This window comes from Betta splendens, chromosome 13 (assembly GCF_900634795.4).
Source record: "Betta splendens chromosome 13, fBetSpl5.4, whole genome shotgun sequence".
In the NCBI taxonomy this organism is placed as follows: Eukaryota; Metazoa; Chordata; class Actinopteri; order Anabantiformes; family Osphronemidae; genus Betta; species Betta splendens.
The window spans coordinates 15,985,306-15,998,342 of record NC_040893.2 but is presented as its reverse complement, the minus strand read 5'-3'; the positions used below and the strand labels follow the sequence as shown (position 1 = coordinate 15,998,342).

The following is a 13,037-nucleotide window of genomic DNA, read 5'->3' as shown; positions in this document are numbered from 1 at the left end:
GAAAAAAAGTATTTATTTAATGATTATTGGTATGATTTTAAGTAAAACATGTTTTTTTCATCATAACATAAATATTAGCCAGGTTGGATCACACTGACTTTGTTGGGCACGGCACTGCTAAGTTACAAACATGAGTCTGTGATGCTCCGTCAGTAACTGGGAATCGGAGCCACTGAATAACACCTGGATTTAGCAGCTGACGGGCGTCCGGGGACGGGTGGGGGGATATTATCTGATCCCTCTATAAGAGGGGATCACTCCTCCTCAGCTGCAGCACTGCATGTGTGTCTTTGACTGGAGTAATGGCTCTGTTCATGGACTCAGAATGTTCTTTACTCAAGACAAACCAGCAGAAAGACGCAATGGATTTGAAGAGTTTATTTGGAGAACACAATCACTGTGGAGGTGAGTTGACTTCAATGGAGTTCGCTTTGTCCTCGCTTTTATGTCACAATTTAACTTATTTCTAGTTGTATTTCTAATTGTAGTTTCAAATAATACTTATTTGTATATAAAGCACTTTGCTCAGTAATGACTCTGCTAAATAAGACATTATTCCATTTGGTTTGAAAGTCAGATGAGTTTGAAGGTTATTTTAAGGCATGGTTTTGCTGAGTAGTGTAGGTTCATGTCTCACTTTAGTGGCCATTAAAAAACTGAAGCTCAGTTTCTCCGTCTCTACCTTGTTTTAATGTTTCACTTGTTTTAAAGTGTTTTTTTTTATTTGATGGTGTTTTGATGGTGTTACTTCTCAAAAACACTCAAAGTGCAGTGTCCTCTCCAGAGCTGGACAGAGCTGCAGGCATGATGGAGGGTCAGAGGAAGAGGAAGAGGACCATCTTCAGCCGCGCCCAGCTGTCGGACCTGGAGCAGGCCTTCGCCGTGACTCCGTACCCAGACATCACCCTGAGGGAAAGGCTGGCGGCGCACACACACCTGCCAGAGAGCAAGATACAGGTCAGTGAGCTGCTCCCAGAACCTCCCTCACCACCACTTAGGTGAGGAAAACTATTCTTCAGAAGTGGTCATGATGTTGCAGGGAAAACAGTATTCATATAATAGTTATTTATGAGAATGATTGAAACCATCTATTGTTTTGAAGCAGTAGTTCTGCAGGTGGAGCTGTCTCAGCTTTGACATATTTATGTGAGCTACTGTAGACGATCATAGTCTCGATTTCAACAGGTGTGGTTCCAAAACAGAAGAGCAAGAAGCATCAAGACCGGTCGATTCCCAAAGTCCAGCAAAGCTGTCCCAGAGCGCAGAGGAACAGCAGAGCCTCCCCCTGGACTCATCAGCTCCCCCTTCCCCACCCCGGTCTGCCTAGAAGACATATTCAGACCAGAGCAGAACCACCACTGTGAGGACGCTGCACAAAACTACGCTGAATGGATCCAAATCTACAGCAACCCTGGGTCCACGCCGTCGTCATCCTCTCTCCACCAGCAGACGATGCCCAGCTTCACCAAACCTCCAGAGTCCAGTCTCTGGGAGGAGGAGCCCCACCGGCAGCAGCAGCACCTGGGCCCGACGCTCTCGGGTTTTCTCCCCGGTTCTTACGCTCAGCCCATCACCAGGCAGACGCACCACTCCGCCTCCTCTCACTCGTACCAGGCCTTCAGGAACTTCAAGCCCCAGAGCTTGGCTCCACATGCATCTGTGTACGGAGGCAACGCCTCTGTGGACCAGGTGGTCCCGAGCCACCCTCAGTCCGTGTACTGGGAGGTGAGTCAGGGCCACCCCCATCACCACCACCCACAAATGGGACCACAAACCTCCATGGGATACATCTCAGACCTGATCTACAACGCTGCTATTGTCACCAACTTCCTGGAGTTTTGACTCTGGATGAGGAGGATTCTGCCACAGCTCTTTGTATTTATCTCCACATTTTGTGTGTCTAAACCTAAACCTGTGTGGAGTCAGACTTCAGTAGTTAAACGTGTGATTAATGGTTAGTTCATGCTTGTTTGTTGTTTTGTTTCTTTTGTTCTCCATCAGAATAAATTAATCCCAGACAGAAGAGTAGTGTCTGCTACTAAATTTCCAGTTTTTCATGTAAACTGATACACTTCTTTCATATTATGGTTCAGATTCGGGTCAGCTGCAAACATCCTGTTAGCTTCACTTTGCTGACGAGCTATTTATGAGTTTGATGCATTATTTAAACCATGGGGACAGTTTTTCAGATTGCAAGTTGCCAGGGTCGAAGGTTCAGCATCTTGTACAGTAGATGCTGATGATGCTGAACCACTGATGCTGCCTTGGAAGGACACAAAACTCAAAACATTTCTATCAATAAGTAAATAAAAAGCAGGAGGCAAGTTTTTGGGCAACAACTTGCCTGTAAACACTGTTATACATGGATTCGTCTCACAGACGCCAGCTCCTGTTTTCCTGTTCTAAGCTGAACCGTGGCATATTTAATGCCCCGACCCCGAGTATTATCTTTCAAAACATCCTGATTAAAATGATTCCTTGCGGTAAGGAATAATTATTTTCTAAGTCAAAATATATTGTTTTCATTCTGTTGTGCCAGTGCTGAATGTATCAGAAGGGACAGAGGGAGGAAAAGAAATGAAAAATAAGAACTAAATTAAAGCTGGAGCTCAGGGTCTATCAGCTTACAGGCTCTGTAATTCTGCTTGGATTTAAGTTTGGAAATATTACATGAGAAGTATAATACACCGGCAAATATGACAGACAGTGGATCCCACTGTTCCCCAGTGCTGGTCAGAGATCGCTGCATATCATAATCATCTTTAATACCGAATAAGCTTTCAATAAACCTTTAATCCGGGTGTCAAATCTCAGATCTTAGGTCCCAGATCTTTTTTTGTATTCCAGATGTAGTTACATCTTTTAATCCATCCACTGATATGACACGAGGAGCGTTTACAAAAAATGTGAATATATATGTGAAGAAGGGATAAGAGAAAACACATCATCTGTGTCATGTTGGGGTTGTTCCGCAATGAGAAGGCTGGTGTTAACTGGTGTTAAGTCATTTATCTCAGCTGCTGTACCTCTGGGGTAGGTTATTAATTTGTTTTTATGTGTTGGGTAAATCTGTAATTCACAGTACAGCTAGACAATAAACACAGATCACAAGACAAGCATTAACACATCTGTCAGGTTGAGGTGGACGATAACCTCATTGAGGAATAGTTCAGTGAACTGTATTATTAACTGACGCCACAGCTGGTGGGTGAAAAACAGGCAGATAGAGATCAACATATAAAAACAAAATCAACAAATGGCAATAACTTCACGCGGTTACATTGCTAGCATTGTACGAAGGCTTGAGGTCCATCTCATGGTCCTCATCAGTGGACGGGCTTTCGTTCTTCGTGGAGTAAAAATGAATTTTAATTTCTGTCCTCTTTTATATGGATGTATCCGTTTACTACATTTTTGTTTCTCGTTGTGGTCATGTTGAGGCTTCACTTTGTCTGTGTACACCTAAACAACAAAATACTTTCTATACTGCAGCCACATTTCCTTAATCCCAAAAGGGGATTTACATTATATTTTTAATCTTATTTGCAGTGTTTGTGCCTCATGATCTGTAAACACATTCCAATATTTTAACCGGTGGAAGAAGGAGTATCCATATGTCAAGATAAATGTACTGATATTAAACAATTCCTCAGTCCTGTACTTCCTTCTGTAAAACAGGTAAGTACTATATGTGTAAGTTTGCAAACCAGTGCCTTTCATTTGTAAATTCTCAGGAACCTTATTTAGATTTTAAATTACTTTTTAATAAAAACCAAAAAAGGATGGATTTTTCATCACAAAATAATATAATACATCAAAATGTCAGCTTTGCATCAACCATTCCCTTCATTTGCTGTGCACAGCTGCTACGGTTCTCCGAGTTCTCCCTCCATGGTCCGGACAAGAACGTACAGCTCTGCAAGGCCGACTACAGACGCAGCGATCACGGCTGATATGACCCGCTGGAAAAAAAGTGTCAGAAACAAAACGAGAGGGTCAAAATATGTGGTGGTTCCACATTAAATGGATTTAAACTAATCTATGGCTGTTTTTATTTGTGTGTGGCATAATCTGAAGATGACTTGAGCTGCAGCTAATGAAGTGTTTGCTTACCGCTGTGGTCTCAGTGAACAGGTACTGACTGCCCATGTAAGAACAGGCAAAAGCAGCAACAACCGTGATCAGGAAATTGAATATGGTCACCACCACTGCCTTGACTGATCGCACTGCAGAGAGAGAAAGAAAACAGACAAATTGGTTAAAACATTAAATACAGTTCTGTCTGGTTTTAAAGCTAGGACAATAACAAAACACTAAATTAATTCAAGGGATATGAATTTTGTCTGGAACAAACCTTCTCGTCCAAAATCTGCTAATGTGCCATTCCGGGTTATTTCCTGATAATATATGAGGATCATTGTTAGAGTTTGAAGTTAAATTGATGCAATGGTTTTCTACATGTAATGCAGGCATCCAAGACATTTTACCTGTGTTTTGACGTTGCGTGTGATTCTGTTGTATTCCTCGTTGGCTAGTTTGGCCTTGATCTTCTCCAGACGCGCGACCAGCTCAGGGTTCTTAGGTAAATTATACCAAATTCTCATTTTAAACACACTTGATAACGTTTAAAAAGGGAAACATTTTACAATATTGATTTGCACATTAAAAAGGACAAAGCAAACAAGGCAGTTGATTAAAATGGGGTTTGTTGAAATGCAGTGCGTTGTTGCAAATTAAATTAAAGCTACCTTCCTTTTCCTCTTTACAACAACAGATTAGAATATAAACAAATAAAAGCATTTAAAGGTTCGGCTTACTCTGGGGGGCTTCACAACCTCGGGCAGGTGCAGGGAGCTGTCTTCTAATAACTCATGTAGGTAAAAGGGATGACCTGCAGAAAGAAATAGTGTAAGAATGTGCTACATAACATGTTGTGGGCAGTAAACAGCTTAAATAACTGAATACTAGCTTACAAGAATGACAAGGTGACACGTTTTTTGGAAACAGACATGGTGGGTATAGAACAGTTTGACAGCGAAAAACTGTTAAGTGTGAGTTGATTAAAACTCAGTACAGTGACCCAGTAATACGTGCATATACTCTGATCGAGGATTTAAACATATACAAAAATATTCAATTTTACCTTGTTCCTCTAGGTAGTTCTTCAGTTTCCTCGCTGTACTAAACGGTAGAGTTGTTGGTTGTTTTTTTTCTAAAACCTCCTTCAGTTCGTCTCTGAGTCGTTGTGGTAGAGATGAATCTGTCTTTTCTAACAACTGCGTGACCTTATTTCTGAATATATCCCCGACCACAAACGCCGAGGCCATTTTTAATCCAAGTAAGAGTCCTCGTAAGGGTTGTCGTTGTACATACGCTGTCTCTGTCTACGTTTTTTAATCTCCAGTAGGACACGCTGACATTTAGAGTAAGACGGTTAACCGAGAAAGGTAAAACGCAGAGCCCCGCAGGCAGCCATGATGGTTGGCATGTGACACAATGTCATGTGACCTAGTCGTTAAAAAAACAAATGCAGTGTAAAAGCAACAATATATCTGCATTTATTTATGGTGTAAATAGTTTAGTTAGAACCAGGGAAAATGACCGTATCGCCTGTTTGTGTTGTGGTCCTGTCATGAAACGTTTTAAATCAACTCGCCGCTAGAGGTCGATCCCAAGGCGAGGCAATCGCGTAACATTAGATACTGAGCAACAGATACTAGTCAGTTAATTCACTTGACACTTGAACAACGTGACAGTGGTTGCGTGCCTCAAATTGTCTAGACTGTGTGGGTTTAAACATAAACATTATATAGACAGAGGGAAAGACAGCATACCTAGACAAATGTCTATAAAATGTCAATTGCAAAATGAGAAGAAGTCGCTACTGGTAAAATGCCAGATTTATACATATGTTTTCCTGTAAAAATCTGCAATTACTGGAAAAGGTGGTTGCCTTAATCATTGCATTTCCGGTTATGAGCTGACTTCCTGTTTTTGAGGAACCTGTCCGCCTTCTTGGCCGTCTGCAGCCAGCTCCTACTCGCTGCAGTACACGTGAACTCGTTTGATGCCTTTACGGTTTCATTACATTACGTGACTTTTTTACAGGCCTAACGTCTAACGGTTAATGAAAAAATACACAGCAGTGCTCGCAAACCACTCGAAGTCCGTATGATGAAGACGTATGATTGTCACTGTTAATAGTTACTAGTTAACGTTACCAAATATCATATAATAGTTTGTTTATAGCTCCAAATCTAAAATACTGTCTATATGTGATGTGCTACATCAATATACGCTACTTACATTGCTTCCATCAAAACTTTCATCCATTTTAACCAGAAAAGTAGAAAAAACTTATCGTAGTCATAAACCTCAAACTTCGAAGTACTATTATGGATATCGCTTGGCCCTTTTAAACATTGGCCTCGGTTGTTTCATCAATACGTTAAATAAACAACATATATGGATTGTGTCTTTTCATATTCTCCCAAACCAACTATTTTTAATATTATCTAATTTGCGCGATTCAAAAAGCATTCATGCTTACGATTCTACGTCAGTCCTAGAAAGCAGCATCCGCACAGGTCTCTACACGCGTGCGTGAAAACGTGCTGACAACTAAAGATGGCGGCCTGTGCGCTACGAAGAGGTTTGCTTAGCACCGTCAGTAAATACAACAGCAAACAAACGCACAGATTACTGAGTGTCGCAGACGCCGGCGCTGGGTTCGAAGCGTACAAACTGCGGCTTCAATGCCGCACGTGCGGACTGTCCGGCGATGTTCAGCAGAGGAGGTTTATGTCGTCCCGGTAAGAGCCACAGCTAGCGACCTCATCTGTCAATGCTAGCATGCTAAAGACATTAGCATGTTTGAGAGTTGAGATAAGTACAAACTGTGTGTAAAAGTCACAGTAAATGCACCCTGCAGGCTGTTGGGAATTAATATTTTTGTGGTGGTGTCTGCTGTAAAGTCTGGTCCTGTAAGTATAAACCGACCTGTAGCTGAAAGTAGAAAGAGAGAAGTACGGTTGTCCCGTGTGTTGCACATTAGCTGGCACTGTGACTAGTTAGCAAGTGATTGTTGTGCAACAGCTGACACCGTCTGATCAGTCTTTAACCCGCTGAGTCAACACAAGGTAGATCTTATTAATGAGTCGGAACGGACCCCCTTTGACTGTATGTACGTATGCAGTAAGCTGCTAATAGCTGGACCAGTCTCCCTAACCTCTGTGCTCTTTTAGGCCATGCTGTCGTGTGCATATGAGGTAACGCTTGAGCATCAACAGAGCATAGCGCCAAGATCTACAGACACCAACTCTCACTTGACGACGAATTTTTATTCTGGAGGTTAAATTGAAGGAAGCTGCTAGGGAGAGTACTAACAATGTCCGTCTACTATACTGTAAATCTTTATATTGCAATATTACTACAAGGTCACCAGTTGTGCTCTGCTTTCACGCCAGCATCAAGTTAGTAATCAAGTAAGTAAGTTGTGATGGAATAAAAGTTGGCTGGGGGCCAGCGTTAGCAAAGAAACAAGTCTCTCTCTTTCTGTAACTTCACCTGGTCAAGCAAGAACTCACGCTGCAATAAATCAGGGGAGAGCACATTTAAATGAATCAATGTGCGTGAAAAACAGAGTCTGTACTGGACTAGATATTTAAGGTGGGAGTGCAGGTGGGTGAGTGCCTTCACAGTGTTTGGATTTGGAGCAGTGATTCAACAGCCGCTTATGTCTAACTTTGGTTTATGTAAGTTCTTTGTTGCATAATCGTACCCCCCGTTTAATATGATCTTCGCCAGCCTCCCCCTGACACAATGACAGCTGAGCGACACCATCACCCGCTTCACCCCCAGAGATGAGTGGAAAGGGTTTTTTGGCAAGGGTTGCCATGTTGACTGAGGCAGGTTCCAGGTTTTGCAGGGAGTCAGCTATATTTAGAACTGTGTATTGACATTTCTCAGATTGTTTAACTAAGAAGAAGAGCTTGTGTTAAAACTGCTGAAGAGCTGTGAATGTAGAGTGTGTGTCTACAAAAAGTGTACCTGTACAAAAAGTATTTTTTATTGAAGCATGTACTGCATTTATGTAGTTTTGTCTGTTGCTTTGAAGGAAAATCTATTTTTTCTTCAGGTGGTTTTATAGTCAGCGTAACGGACAGGAACCTCAGGAGCACAGAGGGCTACTTTACATCCTATTAATAAACACACGTAGTAGATGTAATACTGGACTCAGGAAATGTAAGATGCTTCTCTGATGAAATTCAATAATCCAGAAGCACAACCAGGCATCGTCCTTCAGCAGTTATCCTGCAAAGTGAATATGTTTAATGACATGTTCACGGTTACAAACCCCAGAAATGGTACATAATAATAATAATAATAATAATAATAATAATAATAATAATAATATTGTGGGACTTTATGAAGACTGACTTTTTGAGGCCCACTGTTTTGCAGATTCACCTGTGGCAGATATTTCTTTTTGTTTTTTGGATGAAACAAGCAGTTTTTATGTCATTTGCATGGACTTTAATTATTAATTGTATGTTTTAATTAGCTCATTTATAAATTGTTGCCAGGTGGTTCCTTCTGTGGTCCCATAATATGAAAATAACCTAAATCCAACTTGGTGTGTAATACCTAATCCATATATCCACCTCATTAATCTGAGCCCTTCATCTCAGATGTGAAGATTAGCTTTGCGGGGAGCACACAAGTATGCGTGTTATTCATGTGAAGGTCCAGCTGTTGTTGTCAATGTATCAACTCTAAGTGTGTGTGGTGGCTGGTGTTGAGGACGTAGAGATTAAGTTGACTGGTTTTTGTCTTTGTTGACATCTAACAAGTTGAGGCGTTTCATTCAATCTTGTCAAAATGGAGATTATGCCTACAGAAAGACAACAGGATTTTCTCTCCTACAGTATATGAAGGAATGTGAATACAGGAGGTAAAATCCTAAGAGGAGGCTGTGATTTCCTGTTATTGCTTTTCTCGGACGGTTCGTTTGTCCATATATGTTTTCATTTCAAATCCCATATTTGTGCCCCCAAATAATCCCTAACAACAGTGCCATTGTGTACATTAGTAAACAGTCAAAGACATGCTGGCTCATATGTGGCCCAGGTGTAATGGAGTTGCCTGTGTTTGGCAGGAACAGGCCTGAAGGGAAGATTTTGGAAACTGTGGGAGTGTTTGAGACTGTGAAGCAGCACGGAAAATATGAGACAGGACAGGTATGTGTTGCATTGTGTTTTAGTGATGCATTGTGTGATCATGTTCAGAGACTGGAATCCTATACCATTTATACTTTATTAAACGCTAAGCCGATATGTCACATGTATTTATCCTCCTGTTTTGCTTCCCTCAGCTGTTTCTCCACAGCGTGTTTGGCTACAGAGGCATCGTCTTGTTTCCCTGGCATGCCCGACTCTATGACAGAGATATCACCCCTCCCATGTCTGACAGGTAAACCCCCAGCTCTGACTGCAGCTTGCACTGTGCCATCCTGGACACCTGTGGGTGAGACTTTTTATAAATGAGACCGTTTGTTATCTTTGTCTTCCTTCAGTAAACCTGAGCCTCCAGGAGCCCACGGCTCCAAGGAGGTAAAGGGAAAGACTCACACCTACTACCAAGTCCTGATTGACACCAGGGACTGCCCTCACATAGTAAGTCACTTCCTATGGGGTAATTGAACATCTTTCATAGGGGAAATCTAATTTAGGTTACTAGCGTTTGCTGCTGTGCTGTTCATTAGTGTGTAAGCAGCATGATGAGTGTCGGCGTGTGCTGTGTTTGACAGTCTCAGAGGTCCCAGACAGAGGCAGTGACGTTTCTGGCCAACCATGATGACAGCAGGGCTCTCTACGCCATCCCAGGTATGCAGCCGTGCACAGACTGCTCTGAATGTTTACATGCCGCACGGACATTTGGCCAATTAGCACAGCAGCTGTCTCTTTTAGGTCTTGTTAATGTATTTTTGTGGAATTGTCTCTGCTTGACTTTTTAACCATTTCATTTGTAATTATTGCCTCTTTTATCCGTCACCATCTTTAATTCAGGTCTGGACTATGTGAGCCATGAAGACATCCTGCCTTATAACTCTGCAGAGCAGGTTCCCATTCATCACGAGCTGTTTGAGCGCTTCCTCATGTACAACCCTGCAAAATGTAAGCGCTCTTTCACCTGCATTCACTCAACACATTCACGGGTTTGAATGTAGTGGTTATCTAGTTTCAAACATCACTTAAATTTGTCTGTAGTTTTGTGTATATAATTAGTTGCTGGTATTTTAATTATGGTAGAAGACAGGAAACTGTGTTTTCCTATTAAATATTTGTTTGTCTTTCTGTGTAGCCCCACCATTTACAGCCAGAGACACCCTGAAGGCTTGGCAGGAGAAGAACCACCCGTGGCTGGAGCTCTCGGACGTGCACAGAGAGACCACTGAGAACATCAGAGTCACGGTCATCCCCTTCTACATGGGAATGAGGGTAACAAAATAATACTTTGAATATATGAAGTTATTACCGTTGTAGTTTTTTTTTCATGTGTCTGGTCATACTAATGGAAGAACACTTATTTTCAGGAGGCCCAAAACTCTCATGTTTACTGGGTGAGTATCAGACTTCATGCATCATAAAATGTGGTCCATCACAATGCTCACAGTATTAACACCAGCTAACTGCAAATATATAGCATGGTGGCTGTTATGTCTATCTGTACATAGTAATTTTGTGCTCGTATTGTTCACCTTCCTGCAGTGGAGATACTGTATCCGTCTGGAGAACTTGGGAAATGAAGTGGTTCAGCTGAGAGAGAGGCACTGGAGGATCTTTAGTCTGTCAGGAACCCTGGAGACAGTCCGAGGACGAGGGGTCGTAGGCAGGGTCAGTGTGTCAAAGATAGTAGTTTTTTAAATTTACATAAATAAGGATATAGTATAATTAACTATTCATGTTTTTTGCACATTTGTTGAAACTAAACCCATTATCTTTGTGCCTCAAAACAGGAGCCGGTGTTGTCTAAGGAGCAGCCAGCCTTCCAGTACAGCAGTCACGTGTCTCTACAAGCCCCCAGTGGTCACATGTGGTGAATAAGCTTTTTCACACATTCTGCTGTGGTGTTCATGTTCCAGCATTCTGACTTAACAGTGTCTTGCCACTAAACTGCTGTCTCCAATATCACCTTTAATGATTCTGTGCTTTCTGCTTCCAGGGGGACGTTTCGCATTGAAAGGACCGATGGCTCCCACTTTGACGTTCGCATTCCCCCTTTCTCCCTCGAGAGCAACAAAGACGACAAAGCGCCCCCCGCTGGCTACACATTCTAGCAGACGTGTAGCCTCCTGGCTCCTGAACACGCTGTGGGGTGATGGCTTGTCTAGAATTGTTCTTTGTCCGTAACGTTGCCTCAGCCTACAGTGTAAGACTAGCGTGAGTCAGGTTACGTAAACAGAACATTTAGCTTCTCTAGGTCATCCAAATGAACGCCCACCTTGCCCTCGCTTCCGTCAGAGTGCACCCAATAGCAGATTGAGTCATAATGGGTAGAAAACAGATGTGTCCTCATCCCATGTTGTGTAGGGGAGGAACGGTAGCATTGCCAAGCAGTCGCACATGAACCCAACAGCTGAAACATTGGTCAGGTGTCTCTTGGTTACTAAAGGGATGGTTCATGACTGCAGAGCCTCATGATGATCAGTAGAGTTTGAGTTAAAGTTCAAATAATAAACCCAAAACTAACACTGTTTTGAACTACATGGCTGAATACGTGTCCTGTAGTAGGGTGATAACTATAATTTCGGGCTGGTGTTCTGGTTTTTAAAGTTAAACCCCTCTCGTCTTGTCTGCCAGACTTTTGCCTAACACTATAAAGAAGTCTGATTTTGAGTGAAGCACAATGGGTGGAATCAACACTGGTCAGCAGAACAACAGTAAATGTTCAAGTGAAACCGAATCTCAAAGTGAGCATCTAATATAATGACGTGCAGAGTTTATGAAATCTCGACATCTGGAAACAGATGTCATATGAAATGTTGCTGGTTACTTTCACATTAGACCTGTCCTGCAGCTTTCTGCTGTTGCTATAGAAGGCATTTCCAGCAGATCACTAGCCAGTTGTATGACAACTGACTCGGTTTGTTAGGAGTTAAACTATATGAACTAAAAATATTTATTCAATAAAACCTTTAATTTTTCGTTTGTGGGGTATTTTGATGTTTTTTTTTTCTGATTATCTGTTTTACTTTAACTGCAAAAATATGATTGTTTGCATCAGTGAACTATTGCATTATTTTATTTGATCACTTATATAGAATCTGGTTCCTTGTTGACATTTAAATGCTCTTTTTGCTGGAAAGGATCTGAAGGTCAGAACTTAATTGTGTTTGTATAACAAATGCAATGTATTGTAAAGTAAACCAAGCAAACTGTACAGTGTTGTGGAAACAGAGTGTGTGTGAGCGAGTTTGTGTGAGCGAGTGTGTTGAGAAAAACAAAAAACAAGGAAGTCCTTATGACACAAACTGGACCTTTTTGGTTCTGGCCAGCTGTTCGTCTGTTTTTCGTATCTGCTGCGATAGGAAATGTCAAGAACCTAAAATTTCTTTGCGTTCATGGGAGGGCAAAGTTTTTTTTGTTTTGTTTTGTTTTGATAAGCAATTTGATGAAGCTATGATGATTGAAATACTTCTGTATATAGAGATGTAATTAAAGGCCAAGCTAATAAAAACACCGTTGGAAACCTCACCTTTGGTGGAAGTGTGTCTTTACCGTCATGAGATTTCTTTAAGTTGACTCATGTCAATGATCTATTAATACATTTATCTTATTGTGTGATGTAATGAGCGGCCGCCACCAGGTGTCAGTGTAGTTTTATTCCTGACGCGTAGTTACTTAGATCAGAGCTCATTTACCGCAGTAATAATACGCCTGTGCCTTTTAATCGTTCCTAATTCAACTGTTTGAGTAATTGGATTAAGTGCGGATGCGCAGGTAAATAACACTTAATAAATGGAGATCTTATTGCAG

At 41.6% G+C, this 13,037-nt stretch overlaps 3 protein-coding genes across 4 annotated transcripts; 2 read left to right on the top strand and 1 right to left on the bottom strand.

Moving 5' to 3' along the window:
* The first annotated feature begins 78 nt into the window (after positions 1-78).
* Positions 79-2,886, top strand: LOC114867830 (homeobox protein SEBOX-like). The gene is made up of 3 exons (XM_029170877.3): positions 79-405; positions 785-957; positions 1,186-2,886. The coding sequence occupies exons 1-3, from the start codon at positions 303-305 to the stop codon at positions 1,840-1,842; spliced, it is 933 nt and encodes a 310-aa protein (XP_029026710.1). The 5' UTR covers positions 79-302; the 3' UTR covers positions 1,843-2,886.
* A 271-nt stretch (positions 2,887-3,157) lies between these two features.
* tmem199 (transmembrane protein 199) lies at positions 3,158-5,477 on the bottom strand. The gene is made up of 6 exons (XM_029170878.3): positions 5,144-5,477; positions 4,818-4,891; positions 4,488-4,577; positions 4,355-4,397; positions 4,114-4,226; positions 3,158-3,962 (listed from the first exon to the last, which is right to left on the bottom strand). Exons 1-6 carry the CDS (start codon positions 5,325-5,327, stop codon positions 3,867-3,869), a joined length of 600 nt encoding a protein of 199 aa, XP_029026711.1. The 5' UTR covers positions 5,328-5,477; the 3' UTR covers positions 3,158-3,866.
* A 1,102-nt stretch (positions 5,478-6,579) lies between these two features.
* poldip2 (polymerase (DNA-directed), delta interacting protein 2) lies at positions 6,580-12,755 on the top strand. 2 transcript variants are annotated; one of them, XM_029170876.3, is made up of 11 exons: positions 6,580-6,812; positions 9,164-9,239; positions 9,374-9,471; positions 9,575-9,674; positions 9,809-9,884; positions 10,068-10,175; positions 10,363-10,499; positions 10,595-10,621; positions 10,770-10,895; positions 11,018-11,097; positions 11,224-12,755. In XM_029170876.3, the coding sequence occupies exons 1-11, from the start codon at positions 6,628-6,630 to the stop codon at positions 11,336-11,338; spliced, it is 1,128 nt and encodes a 375-aa protein (XP_029026709.1). In that variant the 5' UTR covers positions 6,580-6,627; the 3' UTR covers positions 11,339-12,755. The 2 variants fall into 2 exon arrangements, with proteins under 2 accessions (XP_029026709.1, XP_029026708.1); XM_029170875.3 differs by having other exon boundaries at positions 9,158-9,239.
* Positions 12,756-13,037: the final 282 nt, after the last annotated feature.